Source organism: Pocillopora verrucosa, chromosome 12 (genome assembly GCF_036669915.1).
Source record: "Pocillopora verrucosa isolate sample1 chromosome 12, ASM3666991v2, whole genome shotgun sequence".
In the NCBI taxonomy this organism is placed as follows: domain Eukaryota; kingdom Metazoa; phylum Cnidaria; class Anthozoa; order Scleractinia; family Pocilloporidae; genus Pocillopora; species Pocillopora verrucosa.
The window spans coordinates 7,608,173-7,631,322 of NC_089323.1; the positions used below are offsets into that span (position 1 = coordinate 7,608,173).

General features: G+C 40.1%; 2 protein-coding genes across 3 annotated transcripts in view; one reads left to right on the forward strand and one right to left on the reverse strand.

Annotated features, from left to right (window-relative positions):
* The first annotated feature begins 1,627 nt into the window (after positions 1 to 1,627).
* LOC131777812 (uncharacterized) lies at positions 1,628 to 11,618 on the forward strand. The gene is made up of 15 exons (XM_059094154.2): positions 1,628 to 1,693; positions 2,551 to 3,510; positions 4,039 to 4,153; positions 4,667 to 4,812; positions 4,931 to 5,089; positions 5,690 to 5,778; positions 6,073 to 6,237; positions 6,728 to 6,853; positions 6,936 to 7,069; positions 7,141 to 7,884; positions 8,357 to 8,496; positions 9,288 to 9,482; positions 9,960 to 10,080; positions 10,760 to 11,020; positions 11,478 to 11,618. The coding sequence occupies exons 2-15, from the start codon at positions 2,612 to 2,614 to the stop codon at positions 11,616 to 11,618; spliced, it is 3,435 nt and encodes a 1,144-aa protein (XP_058950137.2). The 5' UTR covers positions 1,628 to 1,693; positions 2,551 to 2,611.
* Positions 11,619 to 11,928: 310 nt separating this feature from the next.
* The window catches only part of LOC131777811 (uncharacterized), a 30,016-nt gene continuing 18,794 nt past the window's right edge, over positions 11,929 to 23,150 (reverse strand). For both annotated transcript variants that reach the window (XM_059094153.2, XM_059094152.2), the window contains exons 20-30: positions 19,928 to 20,060; positions 18,485 to 18,641; positions 17,622 to 17,820; positions 17,039 to 17,357; positions 16,602 to 16,700; positions 16,193 to 16,331; positions 15,530 to 15,588; positions 14,095 to 14,965; positions 13,589 to 13,643; positions 12,850 to 13,007; positions 11,929 to 12,378 (exon numbers count right to left, since the gene is read on the reverse strand). In XM_059094153.2, the coding sequence (XP_058950136.2) occupies positions 12,277 to 12,378; positions 12,850 to 13,007; positions 13,589 to 13,643; positions 14,095 to 14,965; positions 15,530 to 15,588; positions 16,193 to 16,331; positions 16,602 to 16,700; positions 17,039 to 17,357; positions 17,622 to 17,820; positions 18,485 to 18,641; positions 19,928 to 20,060 (2,291 nt within the window). In that variant the 3' untranslated portion in view covers positions 11,929 to 12,276. The remainder of the gene's footprint in view (positions 12,379 to 12,849; positions 13,008 to 13,588; positions 13,644 to 14,094; positions 14,966 to 15,529; positions 15,589 to 16,192; positions 16,332 to 16,601; positions 16,701 to 17,038; positions 17,358 to 17,621; positions 17,821 to 18,484; positions 18,642 to 19,927; positions 20,061 to 23,150) is intronic.

The following is a 23,150-nucleotide window of genomic DNA, read 5'->3' on the forward strand; positions in this document are numbered from 1 at the left end:
TTTGCGCAGAAGAATAATACAGATTTATTTTACAGTAAATACAAAAGTTCTCTTGTTCCTTTCGCTGTTTTTTTAATTTTCAAATCTGCTCGACAGAGTCGCGAACAACTAATAGATGATTATGTGGCAATACGAAGTTGAAATAAATCACAAATGGCTTTAGTTTCGAATACATTAAATCCGTGCTAAAGTCGACCTTCAAACGGAAATCTTAGCGATCATTCCCTTCGCTGAATTTGATAGACGATTACGGTTTCCGTTAACGAAAAGCCAGTAAAATTTGATGGGAAGAGTGTTCCGGATTCAGTGAACTAAAAAGTCGAGGGTATTGTGCGATGTTTGAGCATTCTCTGGAAGCGTCGACTTCGTATAATGTTTATCAAAGATTCCTTACGGGAACAATATGGAGAAAGTCCATGATAGCTATTACTCCTGGTATTGTACTTGTAAGGGTTTACTAAGCGGTGTAAGGGCGAACAACTGGGGAGCTTTCCTAGGTAATGGCTCAGTTCCACGAAAAAAATCTATTGTACGGATGGGGAAAAAAGAACTTCGACTCAAACGCCTTTGTTTGTAATGTCAACTACTGGGAAGGACACTTATTTCGTCATATTGATTACAGGGATCCTCAAAGTTATGACTTGTGCGGCACTTCACTACTATTGGAAAATTTATCAAAAGGTGAAAGAAAGCATGTATTAGTAAAGTCAACGCCAATGTACGCGTGCGTATGTATGTACGTATGCGAGATGGTGTGGCGCACCAAGGTTCCATTGTACTGACAACCACGTCTCGAAGAGTTGTTTCATGATGGTTTGTTTCTTTTTAGTTACGTGTGGTCCCCCAACCACAAGCGCTTTTATAATCACTGCTGGAGGGTATATTCCACATGAGGTGCCTAGGGTAACAATGTATTTGATGTTCTCCAGCAGTGTTGTAAATCCAATCATATATGAGATAATGAATACACCGTTTAAAATGTGCTTTACAACAGAACAGAGCACAGTCAAGGCTTCTCTATTTCAGTATTAATTGAGCAGTTTTCATTGAAATGTATCTGTCGCTCAACTTTTCAGCCTTTGGCAAGTGCCGAGGAAATTAAAACTTACTCAGAGTAAAAGCGCCATAGAAATGAAAAGTAATGCAGTTGCTAAGTAACCATTTCGGTGGTGAAGAGCGCGAGAGACTACTTTAATAACTGTTGCCTTAGAAACGGTCAGGAAAAAAAGAAACGCGATGTATGATAAGTATAAACTGATTTTAAAAAATCGTTTAAAAGCTCTTTAAATAGTTTCGAGAAATTATTATTAATGTTTGACGCCATAACTTCTATAAGAGGCATATGCTAATTTTATTGCGATAGAATCGCTGTTTAAGTGCAAACAACCTGTTAGGAACAAAAAGATTTATCCGCGGATTTTGAATCGATAGATTTATGTCACCCTGAAAAATTTCTGCCGTAATGCTTTCAATATTCCGCCTAAAATCTGTAATTTTTCATAAAGATAGTTAGATTAAAATAAATTCTTGATGTTAGTTTGGAATTGAAGCTTTATCGTTAAGTAGACGTGGGAGTTAGTTTGTTTTTTAAATGCAAATGTATGCAAATATTTTTTTGTTAAAAAAGCCTCGTCGCTCATTTGACATCGGAAGTGGATGCTGGCGGAAGCATAGGGTAATAGCAGCATTTTAGGTAATCCTTACTTTGTAACGTTTTTCTATTATTTCTTGAAACTGAACAAAGCGACAACGTTTTGCTAAATTTGTTTAAACTGATCTTCTGAACAATGAAAAATTAACTGACTTGGCCTTCGTTGAAACATATAAGCGTGATATTCATGGCAATATCCCATAGTTTGTTTTGATAAGTGTTTTACCTCTTTGAACTTAAGTCTGGACTTAAAAACTTCTATTTGCTGCTCAAATTATCCTAAATTCTACTTTAAAAGGGTTGGAGAATCTTTGTTCTCAACTGACACGAAGATAATCTTGACAAAAAGCCCTCGAGTTCATGTAAATTTTCCTTCGCGTTTGACTGATCATTTTGACGTAGAGCTGTAATGTTTGCCATTTCTTCCGTTAGGGTTTCAGCGGCCGATAATATCGTTTCGGTGATAGAATTTGTTTTGAATCTTATAGGACAGAATTTTCAATTTCGACCGCCGATTCAGAGTTGCAATTACGCCAGATGAACCAAATATATTGAGTTTATGAAATGATAACATTGATGTGATTTCGTTCATATGGCTTGGAAGTATTCTTGCCCCGGCTGAACAGTGTTGCAAAATAAATTGATGTTCCTTAGGCATTATTTTAGGACAATAATTATTTTCCTCTTGAATTGATTTTGATTTACCAGTTTAAAAGCTAGCATAAGAGTTTAAAGTGGTTTTATATTGTCTCTGAGTTTTAATCGCCGAGGACACATGACTTAGAACGGAATATTGCTCTGCCGTGATAAGTCTGTTTTGGCGTATTTGACAGACTGACAAGTCTGATGTGTGTTTAAAGTTGACAATGAATGCAAATGACTTTAACTTGTTTAAACAGGCAGCTCATGGAAATCGCAATGGCTATCAACCTATTCGTGAAGAATTGATCTTCTTCTTCTATGATGCAATTGCAGTACGACAAACATGGAGTTCTGAAGCTGAGTCTGTCAAATCCTAAGGCGCAAGTTTTGTTTCCAACCGGTCATTACACTTACGCTTTTGGAAACACGCCAGGGATAAATTTAGCAGAGTACTTCAGAACGTCCAAGAGTGATGAAAGTCTTGATTTTTTATTGCTTGGTACAGGAGACATTCGAAACCTCCTGTTCACAGTTTCAGAGCTTTACCAACGACTACAATCACAAATCCCAGCTTCGCTTCACTTTAACTTGAATGATCATGATCCGTCAATAATCGCTCGAGATGTTATCATCCTAGAGACTGTGCGATCGATCGACCCAAATTGTGACTTCGATGTGGATTTTTTGTGGAATTTATGGTATAACCTTTCACTTTCTAGCAACGAATTAAAGCGATTGCAAACGATTCTGCAGACACTTTCATCACCTAAAGAAGATGACGTTAAGTCGCAGTTTGGGTCTGTCACCTTGTTTACAAAGTGTCTACGAATTTGGAAAGACTGGCTTCACTTAGAACTGGATATTGATAATGTATCGCTTCAACGGCGAAGATTGATGGTGACAGGGCTAAATTTGGCACAACAGGAAACCCAGAATGCTCAACAGGACCACTTTAATTTTATAACAGCAGTAACCTCATTGACAAACACAACAGTTAAACAGCTATTTACGCCGACAGATGAACACAAGCTTGGTCGCAAATGCCTTCATGAGCGTGGCTTTGTTTATAAAGAAATCTATTCATATTTTTTGAGCGGTGTTACACCGGAAGTTCAAAACAGTCCTAAAGTAAACCCAACTCTTATTCGCCCATTTGAGCACAAATGGAAAGTGCATTATGGGAGCTGTCCGTTTTCCGGTTTTATTCCAATTGATAGGTAAGTGGTTCCTTTGGTAAATTTTGAGAGGGATGACAATGTTCGAACTCGATCTCTTTACTCGACAACTGAGCCGGAGTTTACTTTTTATTTCATTTTCCGATTTACGCGTACGCATTGCTGATCCTAGCACTGAGTTCGTAAGACGCTTGTCACATATAAACAAACTGATCCTCAAGCTCACTGTTGAGTACTCAGTAACTCGTCGATAGAGCATCGGAGCACGAAATCTGAAGGGCAGGGGTTCGATACTTCGTAGGGCACTAAGATTTTTCTTTGCTCTACACACGTGAAAAGACGAACAACTCTCTCGTTACGTTTTAAAATTCGTGGCTACGCGAAGCGTACAAACGAGTTTTAAGTTGTAGGTGTTAAATAGATGTATTAATGGATGAATAACTTTCATCTACAATACAATAAACAGCGTCTTTTAAAATTGATTCAATTATTTTAATCAATGTATCATGTCTAAATACATATATATCTATATCTTTTTTTTTGGTTGTTTGTTTATTTTTTTCATCACAGGCATAAGCTCGAAATTAAGAAATGCATAACAAAAGTTTGTAAGGAAAAACTCAAGGAGTTGGTGAAACATTTCCAAGGCTTCGTTAGAAGTAAAACGAAACATCTTCCAATACAGGTGCACATTAATGAAATGATATCAAGGTTATTGCCATGTACCAATGCTTTCCTTACATTATGTATGCAGAACTCTTGGTTTGTTTTAGTTCCGTTTACTTATGGTCCCGGTCAGACAATCCATTTTGTAACCTCCTGATAATTCCCTATTGAACTTTGCACCCTCATCAATCTGATTGGTTATGAATGACCTTATCACTCTAAGGACAAATGAAATACTTACTCTCTTCCCGGCAACACGAATAACAACCGAAGTTTATTCCTTAGCGAGGTTGTAAGTGACTTGTTGACATCACGTCCTTGCACACGGTCGCCTCAAAAGGCGACATCGCCTGGTGCACTTAGCGATAATCAATGATGAAATTCTAAATTTTGTTTCAAGTATAGAATGGTAAGTAATCCATTCTGTAAAAATGGCCCTTTGTGTTTCGACGTTTCACCTTTCCGTTTTCTTCTGTTAAGAGTATAATAAAAATGAAAGGAAAAAAGAACTTTGCACACTCGTTATTTTTAGGTGACATTTTGGGAGGGAGACGCCCTGGACCTGTGTCGCAATGGTCTTCCAAAGGATGCCGTCTTCGATATAATCGACACAAGTAACCTCAGTGACCATGTTGGATTATTGAACATTCTAGTATGTTGCACAGACAGATTGAAAGAGTAAGTTGTTCCTGAACTCGATCTGATAAATGTGCGTATGTTTTCGGTCCAAAGTCTTTTTTTAATCCTATTTAAATTCAAATTTTGTTCTCTGACCGAGAGATTTTTTGAAATGAAGGCCAGATCAGTCCCAGTTGTTTACATCCACCATGCTATGGAGAGCTTCCGGTCTATCCAGTCTTCAGGAATACTTAGAGTCGAGCCTTGGAGTACGACAGAGTTTGTTTCCCACTGTTCTCGGGCTCAAACTTGCGGAGGACTTAGATCTCGGAAGGAGGTATGTTATAACCTAATCTGGCTTTACCACTTTCCTGCTCACTATGCCAGTCCGCCTTTATGTTTCCTCACTTGTACTTTGTTAAATCTGTACTTGAGGCAAGTAGCCCACCCAGCTGGCGTTTATCCTGGTTTCCATTACATGAAGTGGCTAGGAGTATTAATATTCTCCACTGGGTGGAATGCCTGTCCACCATCGGGCTTCCCTGATCTTCCGCCGGTATCCTCTCTTGGTTGGAGAGAAACACCATGTGAGAAAAGAGCTTGCTTAAGAACGCAACACAATGATCCGTGTAGGTCTCGAACCCAGACTTCTCGATCGGAGTACAGCACGCTAACCATAAGACCACCGCGACCCCCACCCTGCGCACAGTTGTTTTCTATATGTCTATTTGTTTGTTTTTTCTTCTTCTTCTTCTTCCCATCTATCTTTTAATTTTGTTAACTGGCACCAGCTTAAGTCATTAGGGCACACAGTCCCTTCTCCATGGACAGTAAGTACCTTAGTTAGATGGAAACTTTCACCGACCGGTAAATTCGGCCTTTTAGAGAGGTCATTGTTAACTTAGCCATGTTATCAATAATCGTTTGTTATTTTCAGTGACATAATGACTCTGAATGAAAGTCGAAGAATAGAAGATCGAATGGTTTGGGTAAAAACCGAACGCGAAAGTTCGCCGATCACTCTACGTAAGTCCTTTAAGGTATAATTTAAAGGGGAATCCCTTTCAGCTGGTCTCTCGAGAATAACCGTCTCCATTATTAGTTCAGATGACTCCGAATCATCTAAAGACTACTGCAAAATGCAAAGAAATACATTCCACTCAACCCAAACTTCCTCCTTTCTCTAAAATATTACTTCAGCGTTGCAGGGGCTCCACTAATTCACCTTCTCTTATTCCAACCAAAAGTCGATGAAGAGGTCTAACTTCTCATGCACTTTGATACAATCAAAGATGCTGAGACAATGTTATTTCTCCTCAGTTCGTTCCCCAGATGTTCTCTCTGCACTTAAGTCAGTGGCAGCCAGATGCTTTAGACTCCCTTCTGCTAATGAACGTTGTCTGCAACTAAGTGGCGTGACCCTCTCCTCCCCTATGACATTTTTCATGGCGTTTTTGCTACTTGCAGTAACTTTCGAGGAGAAAGGTAAGTTGGGATTACTTATAAAAGGACAAAACAAGAGAGTTTTCCAATCAGGAGCCATTCTTTGAGAGAAATGTTTACACCTTTGCCCCGATATATTTCAAACTAAGATAGGCTGTTAACAAATGGTTTATTCAGCTTACATCTTCTTTATACCTTTTTTCGATTGAAAATCACTTGAAGTTGTTGGCGGCTCTGTATTCATGAAAAACAAATTTATTTGCCTTACTTACGAGCTTGAGTTGGCCTCTTTTTCTCATCGATTATCACACAGACAACTATTTGCATATCTCTGATCCGAGCAGTATGCCGCATCAATTTTACATATGATCAGAACCAACTTTGCAACTTATTGTCTGCAATTCAGTACTGAGGCCCTCAATTGGTGCGCAGTTAGTCATACCTTCAAATCTATTCCCGACTCAGATTATCTGTCTTTTTTTCGCCTTTGCAGCTGCGTTTATTCTGTTTTTATTTTTTCCCTATGTTACAGCCGAACAGGTTCTTTGCTTTATCGAAGAATGCTTACCATCCGTAAGACTTTTTAAAAAGCGAACTTTCAGTAAGCTTTGCTGCCTTTCGTGGAATGTTCTCAAGTGTTTGGCTGGAGTATGCCCAGGTAAAACTGTTTTCAAATGTTATACTTTATATTCCTTGATATGTTGAAAAGGATCAAGGTCTTAGCTTTAGGTTTTTCGCAGGCACGGTTCTCAAAGCAGAAGTTCGTGTCACGTTTCCAATCAGTTCTCTGTCACGCAACACCCCAGTCATGCAAGCTGTCTTGTTTGAGGATCCAACCGATGCGAGGTTTCTTCAAGTGTGGCCTCTTTCACAGGTGAGAAGGAAATGCGTTTTGATTCGAATAACAACTTAGTATTTTAATAAAATTTTCTTTTTCTGGACTAGTTGGAGCAGAGGACATTTCACCGCCCTGTGCATTTGTTTTACAACAATGTGCGCTACGATGTTGACCAGGGAACTGTAAGCTTGTTAATGCTTGAAGCGGATTGGAAAGCTCTTCATGAAGAAACGGTTCTTATTTTGATAAGTTCTTCTGTCAACTGCACTTCACAAGCTGTAAAATTGAAACCTGAAACAAGAAGCTCCACGAAAACTTCTTGCTGTTTCAGGAATGAAACAGTCATGATGACAAGCAAAACGGATCACGAAATGGTAGAGTTAAGTCAAGCAAAAAGACGTATGCGCAAATCCCGTAGGTCGAAAAAGAACTTGTCCTGTGTCAGAATTAGCTGCGTCAGTGGTCACGTGGGCAACGGACTCCAAAAGTATGACAGCTGCTACCGTCTTGAGATCCTCTCCAGTCAAGATATTATCATTCAAAACCCTGACCACGTGCACAAGAGTACAGACTGCTTAGTGGCTGAAGAGAGGCAAAAGAAAGCGCCTTCGAGTCTCGTCCCATCAGATATCGATTCTCCGTTTGATCAGTTAGAAGATGAAGTTTCACCAGAGACAAAAAACTCTGATGTTGTCATTATTCATAATGATGGTCACGCAACCGAAGACGACAGTGAAAACGAGCTCCTATCGACAACCGTGGAGCGAGTGGATGACATTACACAATTCGGCCTGGGGTTACCTGATGTGACATTGGTGTCGCGAGAGGTTTTAAAAACAGACCAGCTTGAGGTGGGAAGATCTACTTTTTATTTATTTCTTTTACTGATCTATTTACTATGTTTTCAACGAGCGAATTTCATGACATGAACAATTTCTAGCAGTTATTGGGGAGAAATTTCGGTTGGTCGGTCGGCTGGTTGGTCGATTCCTGTATACATCCGGAAATTTTCTTCACATTGTAGTATTGAAACGCTGAAAATCGTATGACCATCGCGGGCTCAAAAGGTTTTTCCTCAGTGTCAGTGAAAGTGGAGAGTATTTATCACCACTTCGGTGAATATTTGTTAGTTATCGATGTGGGCTTATGGGCACTGATAGGTGGAGTTTTCGAAAATATGCCTAACATGTTAGCCGGCTGTGCCAGAAGTTCGCCGTAACCATAACATCTTGTAATTCCATACTCCTCTACCCTTTGATTTCTTCTATAGCTAATTGTGGTGATAATCTTTCTTTTTGATATCGCTATACTTTTTAAACACAGCTATTGGCTTTGGAAGAACATGCCATGTGCTACAATGCAGACATTCTGATTCTCAGAACAGCGGACATAACAGGTCCTAAAGTAGAATATTACCCGACGGACTTGCCCACTGCAGTGGAAATCTCTACTGACTGTCAAGGGTAAATGCAATCTTCCCAAATCGAAAAGCTATCTGATAAAGGTTTCCTGTTGTGGACAACATTTCTGTTCAGTTGGTCAGTCAGTCAGTCAGTCAGCCAGTCATTTAGTCAGTCAAGTACAAAGTCAGTCGGTCCGTCAGGAACACTGAAAGGGCATTGCCAGAGTTTAGCCAAGGGTTCCAATAATGTTTTTGAAAAGTGGCGACCGATGGTGTAATAGACCGCTGCACCCGATATGACAAAACACAAACACGATAGCGTACGCTAAACAGACGGCAGAAAGAACGCCGGTGGCTGGCTTTTATTGAAACCCCTTTTTTTAGTTGTGGGTGGAGGGATTTTGGTGGTGCCACAATAAAACTTGCATGACTCCCATAAGGCTCCGTAATATTCTTTGGACCCTTCATGTGTAGTTAATAGGCCATTTTACAGTTGTGTACTTAGTTGCCAAGTCTTTGATTTGGAGTGAGGCTGAAGGTGACCTTGTTGCGATTGAAACCAGTATCTAGTTAGCATGATAACAAAGTAATTTGCATTTTAAAAGCAGCAAGGTTTGTATCATAACAAGGTCACCCTTAGCCTCATTCTTGTTCAAAGGCTTGGTAACCAAGCACACAACTGTAACATGGACTAATGGCAGTCAATTTTCTAGAGTCCCCCCTCCCCCTCTTTATATTCTGTTGGCGATAACTGATTCCCCCCTCAGTTCCCACTGAGAACTATGTGATCTCCCAAAAATCCCCCGCCCCCTACGGTAAGACTTAAACGATCATATTTTCCTTAACTTTAAGGAAACCCCTACGACTTCATTTTGCTGCACCCGTGGACGGGAGGACATCTAAAGTTCAGCTATTAAAGGATAAAAAGAGGCTTAGATGCCATTTTCCTAAGAGTGACCTGGGTGTGTATGGACCAGTTTGTATCAAGCGAATTCCGTACCTGGACTTTTCAAATCTTCCAATATGGACTTCAAGAGAAGATCTCAAGTATGGCTAGCAACTATATATGTATCCGTATACTTAACAGCTGCAATTACTCTTTCAGTTCTATTACCCACAGTCTTGTTAACGATATATTTCTTTCAAATTTACGTCAGGAAGGAAAACTATTCAAAAGAGATAACAAAAACCTTTGTTGGAGTAACTTGAATGCCCACTACAGACGCCCTACCTATCAAAGACCTCTTTTCAAATCATCTTCTCCATCAAATTTCGTCCTAAATATCTAAACATCCTTGCTGCGTGAATGTTGCAGGCCTCTCTTTCTGCAATGATTTGTTTCATCGCAAGGATTTTAGGGGACCTCTTATCATCTCCAAACAAACTATGATTTTAAAATATCATAGTGAACAAATATTTTTGCTTAGAGGCCAGAATGTCCGTTTAAAGGTGAGGAACGAAAAGGAAGTTTTTTGCCGGTCATATTCAGCCGTTTACATCTTTTTTTTTTCTTTTTTGTTGCAGTATCTTAATGGATTTTTATCCTATGGATGAGGACAGAGCGGCTCCACAAGACAGAAAACCCTTTGAAAATTTGCAAAATGCTTTGCAATGTGTGGTCAGGTCGTTTGTTGAATCTCCCCAGGTAATGAATAATACGAATTCCCTTTCGCTTCCCCGTTTTCTTGCCCATTTTCTTACATAAACGTTTTTTTTAACCTTTTTGTTATGTTGAGAAGTTCTCATTAATGTTACAAAACTGCCCTGCGCATATAACTGGAGGGTTTCAAAACTGAAATAAACAGGACAGTTTTGTTAAGCTTTCTGCTGAGATGAAAGCTCCGTGGAATCTATTACAATTAATGCTTAGTAAAGATCCAGTAACAATGATAGCTCAAAAGTGTGCAACTGAGTTAATCGCTCGAAGTCTGGTCTAGGGAACCAGGGATCTAAAACCTGAACTTACCCAGGTTTTTGCATGAGTACACACAACACATTTATTCTCCCAAAATTCGTATATATCACAAATTACTTTTTTTTTTCCTATTGCTCATAAATTAAATAAGAACATTTTCCTAATTTTCGTGGTTTTTGAATACCACTGTTAACCAGCAATCACTCCTCCCGAAGCTCTGTGAATGCAAATAGGAAAAGCCATGTTGTCCATAATACCCTGACCTAAACTAATGACTTATTGGACAATAGTCGGATATGTGCGTGTGAAGGCCGACAATACACTACCAGAGAAAATAATGCCCCCATTATTTCCTCTTGTACACCTATCAAACGTGATTTCAAGTCTTTGCTTTGGTCTCAATCTGTAGGAAAATAATTGTTTCACAATTCACGAGCCACGTGATGCAGGAGAAGATTGTCCGCCAAACTTCACCATTGTCGTGCAAAACATTTACTGTCACCAACAGGTCCCACTGGCGAAAGTTCTCTTCTGTGACCATAGAGAGATACCCTTTCCCTTAGAGGGCAACGGAACTGCTACTACAGCTACTACTTTAAAATACAAAGAGCTTTTACAACAAGTGATGGCGGGCAGAAAGGAAAGTCCCATGGTGCAGGTCACAAAAGAGGTAACAAACTGAAACAAATTAAGTGTGCCGTGGTTTCAACTCTGAATTTGAATAGCTGAAGGGAGAATAGCTGTTTTTTTTTTCTCGTTAGCATTTAACCCTTCGTGTCAAAAGTCTTGTGTTCGAACCTGGCCGAGTGTTATGCTACTGGGCAAGTAACGTAACTCTCTTAGTGCCTGCCCATCAGGATGGTTACCAAGCCGGAAAAATGTCAAGGAAATCTAAGCATATCTCCGGGTAAAGACCCTAATTAAACTGTCATGCCATAATGAAAGCGTAGCAATACTCTAAGAAATCATTCATTTACAAAAATCGGGATAAGCCTCTGAAGCTACGCGAATTAAAGCATATCTTGCTGCCTTTCAACAAAGGTCATAGTATTGCTTAGCTTTATCCCCCAGTCTCCTCCGCCCCTGCACTTAGTATAACCTATGAAACGATATTTCCTCTTTTGTAGGGTCAAGTTCTATTGAAAAGACTACTGCATTCTAATGCAAAACGTTTGAAGCAAACTGCCACACATGACCCAGTATGGATGGACTCATTCCTGCAGCTGAGATTCAGCAGCGATAATATTTGCTATGACATTCTGGAATGAATTCACAAGAGATATTTCTAAGTAAACCTAGTTCAGACTTGATAGTTTTCAACAATTTGCGGACCAGTTGAAAACTTTGGTGACGCATTATTGCAATGAACTACTGCGAACTTGATATTTTTAAAATCATTTGTGCGATGGAAATGTCAGCATAGTTAAAATTTTGCTGTTTTGAAACTTAACAACATAGTTGTTCTTGACTTCTTTAATCATATAATTTTTTTAATGGAATGGTCTCAGCAAATAATTATTTATTGCTGGTTTGGCTTTTAATACTGAATACTAAATTACTTGATCATGATCAAGTCTTGTCTTTCCACTTTTGAAATAAAATGTCCTTGGATTTGGGGTTATCACGTGCATTAGTTCTTGTCTGTAGCGATTTGTTTGGCCGGGCGAACGGAAAATGTAAACATTGCGCCTTTCCAAGAGATTGCCACCTACAATCATCTCATGGCTTTCCATAATTAAATAGTCATACCATAAATATGCGCATTCAGTACTCATTCCTTGCTTACGACTTTTGTGTTACAGAAAGCAAAGACAACACTTATTTTCCACATCTATTTGGTTTTTTTGGTATGTTCTAGCAAAATATTTGTGGCTATTATCTTACGAATTTTCCTTACATTCTGCAAAGGTACATTTCTCTCAAGTTTTACGTTTCCTCCATGATTTTGTCCACTTCTTCCCAATCAATGTGACTTCTGAGACTGCCACTACTCTCCGACATATTTCCCACGGCCTCGTCCACTTCGGCCTGGAATAACAATACCAATTAGACAAATAAGAACTGCTTAAAATTCAACTCAAGCTTTGACTCAATTTGTTTCCACTAAGCTCAGCGATTGGCTGAGACGAAACTCAGTCATCCTGTTTTCACGCGCTTGGAAAGGACCGATCTTCTGAGGACGAGACCAAATTTTAAATGGTTCTCTTGAACAGGCCTATAATTTTCATATAAAATCGCCTACTTTAAATAAACCAACTTCAACATATTTCCACGGAATAAGGAAAGGAATAGCATTGTCGTTAATGGCCGATCATATTTCTGATCGTTCGGGTGATGGTTTTCTTTAAAATGATCGATTAAAAGAGACAGTGACTGATATTGTGACGATCAAAATGAGCAGAAGCCATCCCCAGCTTATCTTGTGGGCCAAGTAGACAAGTTACTAACTCCTCCAATTTCTAAGAATTGAAGACGTTTAACAACTATCTCACAACTTACCAAGAGCTGTGCAACATCCTCGGACGTGCGCATGCTCTCTCTAGTATTCCACGGGCTGACGTCATCATCAAATTCTGACAATGTTCTTCCGCCGGTGGGAACCGCAGGCTCAGTATTCCGAGGTGTGTCGATCTGATATTCACTACTTCGCCAGTTATCTAGAAAGGAGAGATGAATCAAAGGAAATACGAGGAATAAGCTACCAAACCGCGAGATAGATGTGTGTAGCCACGAAAATAAATGCACAGTCAGGGAATCTTCTTTCAAAGAAGAAGAGGAAAACAAAGTTGGAATGACTCTACGTTAATTTTTTCATTCACCATCTGGTACGGAAGTCTAAATTCTCAGTCTTTAAGGACTGACGAGTAACGAGTGGCTTCTGCACGGGCTAGTCCAACAAAATTTGGAAGGCGAGGTGACTTCTTAGTTAGAGCGCTCGACCCTGGATGTCAGTGCCCGTTCGAGTGGTGATTTCTTGACCCGCAGAAACTCTCACAGTGCTGTTCTCCACCCACGGATGTAAATGGGTGTCAGTGAATTTTCAGGAAAACCTAATTCATGCTGGAAGTAGGGAGGGGAGAGGGAGTGTCAACAATGATGGAAAAAATCCCATCCAACAAGAGGATAGTAGTAGCAAAACTCCTGATCGTCACATGCAATGGGGGATAGGACAAGCTCAGGCGGTGTCAGCCACAACCTGGTGTGCGCTATGTCGCCTGAGAAAATATTGCATATTTACCTTTTTCGATGCCGGAATACCCTCGGGTCGGTCTTGCGAAATCACTCCTCTGAGGCTGAAAAAAAGAGAAACGAATTTTCTTTCCATTCTTCTTATGGACCTCATACTATCAAGTTATTTATTCCGAAAAAAAAGATCCCTTCAAAATCATTTGATTGTGTAGTTTGATCGTCTAGATGAGCGTATCCCAAGAAGAACTGAGGTCATCGACAGTGACTGATGTTTCGACAACCTAAACAAAGTAATCCTCAAAATCGACTCTGACCGCTGACACTATTGCGCGTGGGTTGATCAAGAAGTAATTTACCGAAAAAAGAATAAGTGTTTTCTTAATTAAAGTTTCGTCGTCCTTCCCCCACTCCACTTTAAAAAACTCCTGGATCCATCTCTAGGTCAGTTGTTATTATTGACAAAAGAACTTTCCGGGACAACTCTCACGCGGACATTCAAAACCACACGATCAACCGTTACTCCTATATTCAAATAATTCACATATTTTACTGTACCTTAGCATCAGCGCGCCAGTTAACATCGGACAACAACTCCCTCAGTTCATCATCACCTTCTAGCAAGCTTTCGATTCCCTCAAGCCTCTCGTGATCCATGGTGGAGCCATCATCTGGAATGTCTTCTATTAGACGATCTATCTCGGCTAACGTTCTAACCCCAGGGAGGAGATGGTCAGTCTGGCGTGTCCTGGAGAAAGTTCTTCCCAAGTGATCTGTGCCTCGAGGCTGATGCGAAAAGCCATACCCACCTATCCCCTCAAGGGGAAGCTTGCGCCTAGATGCCTCTCTAGCTTTAACCCTCTTTGGTTGATTCTTTGCGAAACTCCGATACGTTTGTATCGTCACAAATTCGGCGCCAGTCGGAGAATTCGAGCGCCAAAAATCGTCCTCAGCAGGTAGATTTTCTTTGACCAATCTACCACTTTTAACGTCAATACTTCCTTCTAGCAGATCCGAAAGGTTTTCCTGAACTGAAACAGATGGGCTGCTTGTCTGTAAAAAATCACGACGAGAAGTATTTTGAGATCTAACTGAAACCTGAGCTTTCCTCGAGAACTCTTCAGGATGCGGCGAATCAACGAGAGATTGTTTTTCCTGCATACGATTTTCTTTCTTGTTCACTGGTTTCTCCACGAAATCTTGTCGCACCCGTTTACCTCTAGACTTTGCTTTCGGTAAATTTTTGTATCGATCACTTGTCCGCTTCTTTTTCTCCGCAAGTGAAGTTGCGTAGCGCGTGTTCACGCTGCCTGCGTATCGAAGGTTTGGTTTACGATCCGTCGGCTTGGGAACTGGCTCGGCTAGCATCTCAGAGAGAAGATTGGACGCCGATTCGATCCTTTGTTTTTTATACTGGTCTTCGTTTTTCCTGTGAATTAATTTTAAAATATGGGTGAGGGCGAAAACTTCTGGGCTGGTTCGTTCAAAATTCCCAGATTGATATATTTGGGATGCTACTCCAATTTTTTAACACAAAACCAAAAAAACAAAAATGCAGTATAGTCTAAATAGGGTGAAGGCAACAGTTCAGATGCGATTACTGTTAGACGTCTTGGGAAAGGGTTCCAGGGATTTCTGTCGAAGATTATAGCCAAAGATTAGTGACCAATTTTGACCCTTTTTTTTTTAAGTATTTCATGAAAATTTTTCATCTTCTATATATTTAACTCCCCACCGACCCACCAGCAATCAGTTGAAAAAAAGAAAAAAAAAAGGCCTGAAAACCACACAACTTGAGTCCTAATGTACACTTCTATTGAAGAGGAAATCCAAAGGATGTGTAACAAATCGCTTTTAGAAAACCTGCCTTACAATCGTAACAAACTAACTTCATTCAAAACTTGACAGTTGTGAAATTCCACTTGTGCCACTATCAAGGTTAATGCGAGACAAAGAGCCAAGAAGAATAAAAGACAATGAATCGATTTCTTACCTGCGTTTCGCGCTTCTCTCCTTGTCCATCAACTTAATCTTTTTAAAACCTGTAGAGCCCTGGGAACGAGAAATATGTAAATATGGTTCAAATACTACAGGGTTTAATACTTGCACAGACATTTAAGCCCAGTCTTTCTCGCAGCCGTTCTTTAGCGCGTTCTCTAAGGAAGCGTTGCGTGACATCTCAAGGAACGGCTGCGAGAGAGACTCGCATACACCACAGAAAAAAGTTGCAGTCTGCATTCAAGACTGATTAAGTTGGCTACCGGAACGTATCCGGTTTCGGCTTGTAATGCTCGATAACCAGCTGCTGTTCAGGAAATTAGCCCACGCTCATCCTGCCGACGACTTCTTTCTCGGGTCAAGTATCCCGAGAAAGGCCCCCATCCCCTGCATTTCGTCAGGCGACCTTAACAGTTTGTCGGTACCCATTTGTAACCCTGGGAGAGTATATGCACTGTTAGGGTAAAAAGTCTCGTATGAGACCACAAAACAAAAAGACCTTTCGATCCCGTGACCAGGATACTCAAGCACTGCATATTTGCAGTGTGACAGTAAAAATATGTAAAAAGATGTAGCCGGGGAAGGTCACCTCCAGAAAGATCCTCAATTGCTTTCGTTCGCCGCGTTCTCAACACAATAACAAGTCGTTTATAGGTACCTGAGTAGGAGACAAAAATGGTTGGTATTCCTGCGCTCTCAGCTCTTCCTGCCGACCTCTCCACTCCGCTTTTCTCTCTGAACGTTTTTGGTTCATCCATTCTTTCAGGTGTTGCCTGGCATCGGGGCTGGGGTCCCTGCTACAAGAGGTAACATTCATAACATTAGAAATAACAATAATAAAAAAATAATAATAATAATAACAATAATAATAATAATAATAATAATAATTACAATAAGAACAAATAGTTATAATCTGGCTTGATTTCCTTAATATATTTCCAAGGATAGTTAAAGATTTTACAGACGACGATGATTACCAATGATGAATACAGGCGAAATTTTTAAAGAAACATAATCCGTTACGCACATCCTGCAAAAAATCTCATGAATTTGATCACTGAACCTACCGACTTCGTGTCGCATCTTTAACTTGGAATACCTCTTTCAGTTTATCTTGTGATAATGTCAATGACTCCAGCTGAGACAACGGTCGGGCTTTTTCCTTCCTAAGAGTATCAAATAAAAACAGATACTTTTTTTCACGAGTCCATATGGACATACAGTAGAACCCCCACTGACTCGAACCAACCCCCCGCCCCCGAACGACATCCGATTTCTCTTGATTCCGTTTTTTGGTGATTTACTATCAGCTGACTCGAACCCCCGCTGACTCGAATCATTTGTTTGTTTGCCTTGGGAGTTAAGAGTTAGCGGGGTTCTACTGTATCTCAATCTACAAGAAGGTGCATCGTAGAAAGAAAGGAAAACCGCTAATCAGTTCATTGGAGTAAAAAAAGTATAACTGACTCGTACCTAGAGTTAAGTAAACTTTCGCTACATTTACCTCGTTTCATCACGTGGCATGGATGAAGGTACTCCACTCTTTTCGACAGATGCTCCTTCCTTAGGTTGAAAATTCTGCTCAAGTTTGGATTCATCATCCACTTCTCGATTTGAAGCGATTTCTTCACTTTCACCAGAAGCAACTATCAAATCTTCGCCTTGTTCCTCCTGACGTAAGCCTTCCTGGTCATCCTGTTCATCACCTCCACGGCTAAGTTTTTCCTCAATGTCTTCTTTTTCATCCTTAATATCAGCTTCGGAAGCTACATCCTCGGTCTTATCTACAGGGTCTGCATGGACATCTATGCTGTCTTCCACACCTTATCGATACACAAACAAGCATATAAACGTCAATAATAACCATATAAGACGGCAGCCTTGTAATGAACCGAAGACGTTCTAAGAAAATTCGCTAGGAAAAAGAAATATTTACGACAAAAAACTTATACATTTTTTTTTCATACAATGTCAGAAAAGACTTTCCAAACATGGCTCAATCTCGAGGAAATCAATTAAACGAGTGATCAATCAGTAATAAATAAATCCAATTTTTCTGTTCGTAGGCAAGGCCCATGATAGTGTACCTTCAGAATGTGACGCCATTGTAGTTGGTGGTTTACCAACCGCAGCATTTATTTTCCTTCTCCAAGGAGCAGTGTCGCCCCATCTCCGAGGCTTTTCCCTACGCGAACCAACGGATCCTCTTGAAGACATCACTTCAGCAGAAGATGCTCTTGAAGATGGATTAAGTACTACATCAATACTTTGAATAGCAGAGAGAAGCTAAAACAAGCAAACGAACGAAAACTTAGTCTTATATAAAGGTTTGGCATCCGAGGTAAAGTCGTGGAAGGTAAAGTAAAATACGATTAACAGCATAAACTAAAACCTCGAGATTTACCTTAAAAACAAACAAACAAACAAACAACAACAACAATGACAAAAATTTTTTGACGTTTCAGTCCTCCCGTTATTTTGAAAATCCGAACTTTGCCTGCCTATTTAACTAAAGATACATAAAAAATTAGAATTATTCGTCAACTAGGAAGGCACTCAATGCGGGGAACTCTAGTCGAGGATACTCTCGGAAGGAAGCTGTCTCGCCTCAAGTTCAGTTCGCATCCTTAGGAGAAGTCTCCTACTTTTAAAAGAAGCCGAGCGAGTACTTCCCCCATTTCAACAGAGTTCGCTCTTGGTAATTCAACTCTAAAAACTCGACAACGCATCACTCTTGGATATATCCTAGTCATATAACGGTACAGAAAACAACGATAAGCTGGTTGGGGATGGGTAAAGTCATTTTTAAGGCCTCTGTTACGAAAATGAATATCCCTGACATAACTTGAAAAAAAAATTAGACACAAAACATTTTGATGAATGATCTGGCAAGTATCAACAGACCAACCCGTTTCCCACTCAGAGTTCTTAAAACAATGGCAAATCTTACTACGCGCGAGCTTTTGAACTCTCTATCCATGTTCTGTGTGATTTGATCCATTGCTTCAATCCTCTCACTCATTTCCTTCATTCTCTCGTTAAGGACTTGTGTAGACACTGCTCTCGCACTTGACCGAGAGGCTGCTGGAAATGGTGACAGGTAGAATCTGAAATTAAGAAGAAAAAATTAATCTTAACTATGCAAAATTGCTTCCAGGCAATACCTTGGTAGTCGATAGCTTATTATGCTGTACAAGGTGACTCTAACTATCCAGTCAGGGAATAAGACACTGTTAAGTAATTCAAATGGAAGTTTCAATGAGTGGCAAAAGTTTGGCAAGTGCTTACACTTTTTGAATTCTTTTTTTTTTACCCTCCCCCACTTCGATGTTGCCTCGTGTTAACAAAATGTACAATATTTTCCCGAACTTTCAAGTAACTTATCAGAGATGAATAATAAAATTTGTTTGTTATGTTGAGATGGAGGCTTGTCTACTACTTTTGCCACTCGTTACAGTCGTATCAAAAGTTCGAAACGGGGATGAAAATTCCAAAAGACAGGTACAAGCAGGAAGTTCCCATTAGTGAACCCCTGACCTCGCTTCAATAGTCTACAAGCTCTAGATCGCACGTAACTACATATCCGTGGCCTCTATGATAACAAAAATATTGTCGCCAAGTTGAATAGGCGTTTGACCCTCAGCTCGCCATGCGAAAATGAGTGTTCAACATGCTTCAAGTAGGGTAAAAGTTAAAAACTAAAAAAAAAAAAGAGTCGGTCATTTTTTGTTTCTTTGTTTGCCATGACGTGCCAACTACTTTTGCCGTTCATTGTATCTAACAGTACCTTCATTTGCAACTGTTTCGTTGAAGAAAAGGGGTAAGTTTCTTAAGAAAATGTGGTAATACGTCGGTGAAGGAGTATAACAAGATAGTTTCGTTTAATCAACCGAGTTGATAGTGTAAATTGGCAACCGTAAAGAGTTTCAAAGCTGACGATTCGAGCGTTAGCCCTTCGTTAGAGCGCACTTCAACAATCGCTTTGACAAATGGTAACGCTCAAAACATCAGCTTTGAAACTCTTTACGGTGGCCAATTTACATTATCAACTCAGTTGATTAAACCAAATCATCTTGTTTTGTTGAAGATTGTTCTAACTTTTTTTCCTGCGGATAACACCCTCTTAGGTGACCATACAAACGAAAGCTTCTGAGTAGTACTTCCTTATGTTGTATCGTATCATGCCACACGATGTTGTCCTAAATTTAAAGTCTGTCGATTAAATCCTGGGGTTCAGTTGTTCCAAGGGCGGATGACGTTATCCAACGGATAAATTGATATCCCGTGGGTACGCGTTAACTACGCCTACTGCCCTATCCACCCATGGAGATTTATCCAGTAACAGCGAACAGCTAAGCCGTAGTATATTGCGCAGTATTTCCATACGACTGACCTTTGCACAGGATCGTCCGTAGAGTCCATTATTTCTACTGTAAGCTTATCAGGTCCCTCTGTATACTTCACGTTCTCTTGTTTATCTTTATACTCCTCTTCTTCCGATTGGTAGCTTTGATTTTCTGATGATACTTGACAAAAGAGGAAAACGACTCAAAGGAAGTTAATTAAGAACATTTATTAGTATCACAATGCACATTCTGTTCCACGCATAGTGGCGCGCGCAAACCCTTAATTTACCGTGCGCACTCAATCGCGTAACACGGAGGCATGTTGCCAGAAATCCATCGAAGAGAAAGAAATTTCTTCCTAAACAAACCCCATGACCTATCATTTTTTTCCATAAAATTTTTCTCGCTTTTTCAATGTTCTGTAAACATTACGACAGAAAATTACCTTAGAAAATTTATGTGTTGTCGAGATTGTTCACCCGCGGACATACTGGAATCAGTCTTTTGTTCCATCTCTTACGCCAAAGCTCAGCTTCCTTTTAATGTGAATCGCACAACGAATGGATGGAATATACATGGGGTGAGAGGTTCAGATGCAAGGATTTAACCTTTACACTCCCAAGATCTCATTAGTGAGTCTCCTCACTATCTGTCATACAATTCATTAAATGCTGGTTCGGAGAATATGGTATTTGATCGACTAATATTTCCTTAACTGGTATATCTATTGATTCTCATCACTTGTCTACTTAATCGTACTGAAATTTAAAGGAGAAATTCTGCCTTGGTCACTCATGGGAATGAAAAGGTTAATAGCAAACTTAAGCCTTAGACCTCCTAACCAAGCCTGAAACATTTTCTTTTTACCTGCAAATTTCGCATCATAAGGAACAAACAGGGAAAGTCAAAATCTTAATTAAAAATCTAATGACAACCCAACAAGAAGCCGCGAAAATACCGTGGCTATGTAGGCAGTGTTTAATCTAGGCCGCCTTTTTGCGTCATTGATGCCTAAATATTCTATTCTGACGAAAAATGAAAAGATTGTGGAGTCATACTGACGCAAAAACAAACAAACAAACAGACAAAAACCGAAAAAACAAGTTATCTCATGTATATATATATATATATATATATATATATATATATATATATATATATATATATATATAAGTAATTCTAAAAGCAGCATGCAATCATAAAAGTAAATCAAAACAAATATGTGTGCTTATTAGCCTGAAATGAGCGTGCAAAATGACTGACTTTTAAGAGTACGTGCCTATCAGAAAATTTTGTGTCAGGCGTTCCATGCAATTCCAAGAGAGACTGGAGCCTACTTCGACATTTTGCTTACATTGCTTTACCGATCGATTTATGCTTTATTTGTTGACTTTGTTCTTGTGCCTACGTTTCACTATAAAACGACAAAAAAAGGTTAGTGTGTTTTTTAAGCAAAAGAAAATGGCAGTTGAACCTGGAAATCAGAAGGTAGGCTGGATGAGGACAGTGAAGCTGAAGGGGTCAGTTCGACATCAAGTCAACCTCCAGAACTTCAAGAGCCAACGGTCTCAAACTCAACGAGTACTGTGAGAAAATTCCGTCTTGCGTGGAAAAATGTATACCCTTGACTATAGTATGACGAAGAAAAAGGCATGCCATGCTCAATTTGCGTGAGGCACAGAAAGAACAACGCATTTACCAAGGGAACAAATAACTTTCGATCTTCTACGCTTGAACGGCACGTGGCTCACCACAGGTAGACAACCCTGTGAGTTTGAGGCCGCGTGACGTCAGTTATTTAATACGCTAGTTGTACTCTTACATTGTTTGCAATTTGCAACGGTCGATCTCGGCAAGACGAAAGTGATCCCAAGAAATGTTTCATAAATACCGCAAATCGTGACTTCATCCCCAAAATTCGCTTAATGACAGTCCGATAAATAAAGTTCAATTAAATTCGTTTTTCTGTGTTGTCTCGAGTGATTTTGCGGGGTTTTGAGGCGATAAATTCCTCACTTTGCATCGATGCCCTTCCAAAGGCAAAGGAAAAACACTATGCGTGCAACTTCCAGGACCGTCTGGGCCGAAAACCTCCAGAACTTCATCGAATTTCTTCCGCTTCCAAATGTCACTCACCTCCCAGCTTCGGGCACGTTAAAATTCGACAAACATGTAAGAGATAAGCCAAAAATCAGTGCAATTCCCGCCTCTAACCACCTCAAAAGCCTGTTCGATTTCTGACCTTCGCTCATCGCTCCGCCGTCGACACATGATGTGGACCGAAGTGGTCGATCATACGCCTTCGATTAACCGCATTACATTTCAATTTAATCACTAACCGAGCTCAGATTTCACTCGGCCCTCCCCACGCCAGCGCATGGTGTGTCAGTCGAAAGGCGATACAAACCAGCCCTCCACATAACTATTTACTACTTCCGTTCCGCAACCAGAAAAAAATATTAGCCAATCAGAACGAAGCCACTACTGACACCTCCGTCCTGATTGAACTAATGTTTTTTGCACGCTTTGTGTTTTTCCTTTGCCTTTGGAGGGGCATCAGTGCAAAGTGGGAAATGAATCGTCCCAAAACCCCGCAAAATTACTCTAGACAACGCAGAAACACGAAGGTAAGTGAACTTTATTCATCTGACTGATTTTGGGGATGAAATATTACCTTTTGCGGTATTTATGAAACATTTCTTGGGATCACTTTCGTCTTGCCGAGATCGACCGTTGCAAATTACAAACAATGTAAGAGTACAACTAGCGTATCAAATAACTGACGTCACGTGGCCTCAAACCCACAGGGTTGTCTGCCTCTGGGCTCACCACGTTCATGCTGACGCCTTAAGAGCCGATGCAAGGTGAATTCCAGCGTGCAGTGAGAGAACTTCTCGATGGAAAAGAAGAGGCAGTGCTGGTTGAATTGAAACCAGTAAACTGGACAGCAGAGGAGTAGTTTCCAATGCACAAGTATGAAAGTCTTGTCTTTCCTTGCACAGTTATAGTGCCAGTACGTAGGTTACCTCAGTCATGGAAAAAAATGCAACTTACAAAAGTAATGTGACGGCGGATAGCATGCTGGATTCCATTGTACAGTAACAAGAAATGGAATTGACAATAAATTGCTCCATTTGAGAGCCTATTCATTGACAAAAGCACTGACATAGCTGTCCACAAAAAGCTTGGTATTTATGGTCGTGTTCTTAATGCGGGACATATGACCCACTTTGACTAAATTCGAGATTGAACACTGTGTAGGAGGGCATT

What these genes read in the sequence shown, in the direction of transcription:
- LOC131777812 (XM_059094154.2), top strand. Translation starts at nt 2,612, where the DNA reads ATGATGCAATTGCAGTACGACAAACATGGAGTTCTGAAGCTGAGTCTG. An exon ending in AAGTTCGCCGATCACTCTAC is followed by an intron (nt 5,779 to 6,072) that starts GTAAGTCCTTTA and finishes ATTTCTCCTCAG; the next exon opens with TTCGTTCCCCAGATGTTCTC. An exon ending in TAAAAACAGACCAGCTTGAG is followed by an intron (nt 7,885 to 8,356) that starts GTGGGAAGATCT and finishes TTTTAAACACAG; the next exon opens with CTATTGGCTTTGGAAGAACA.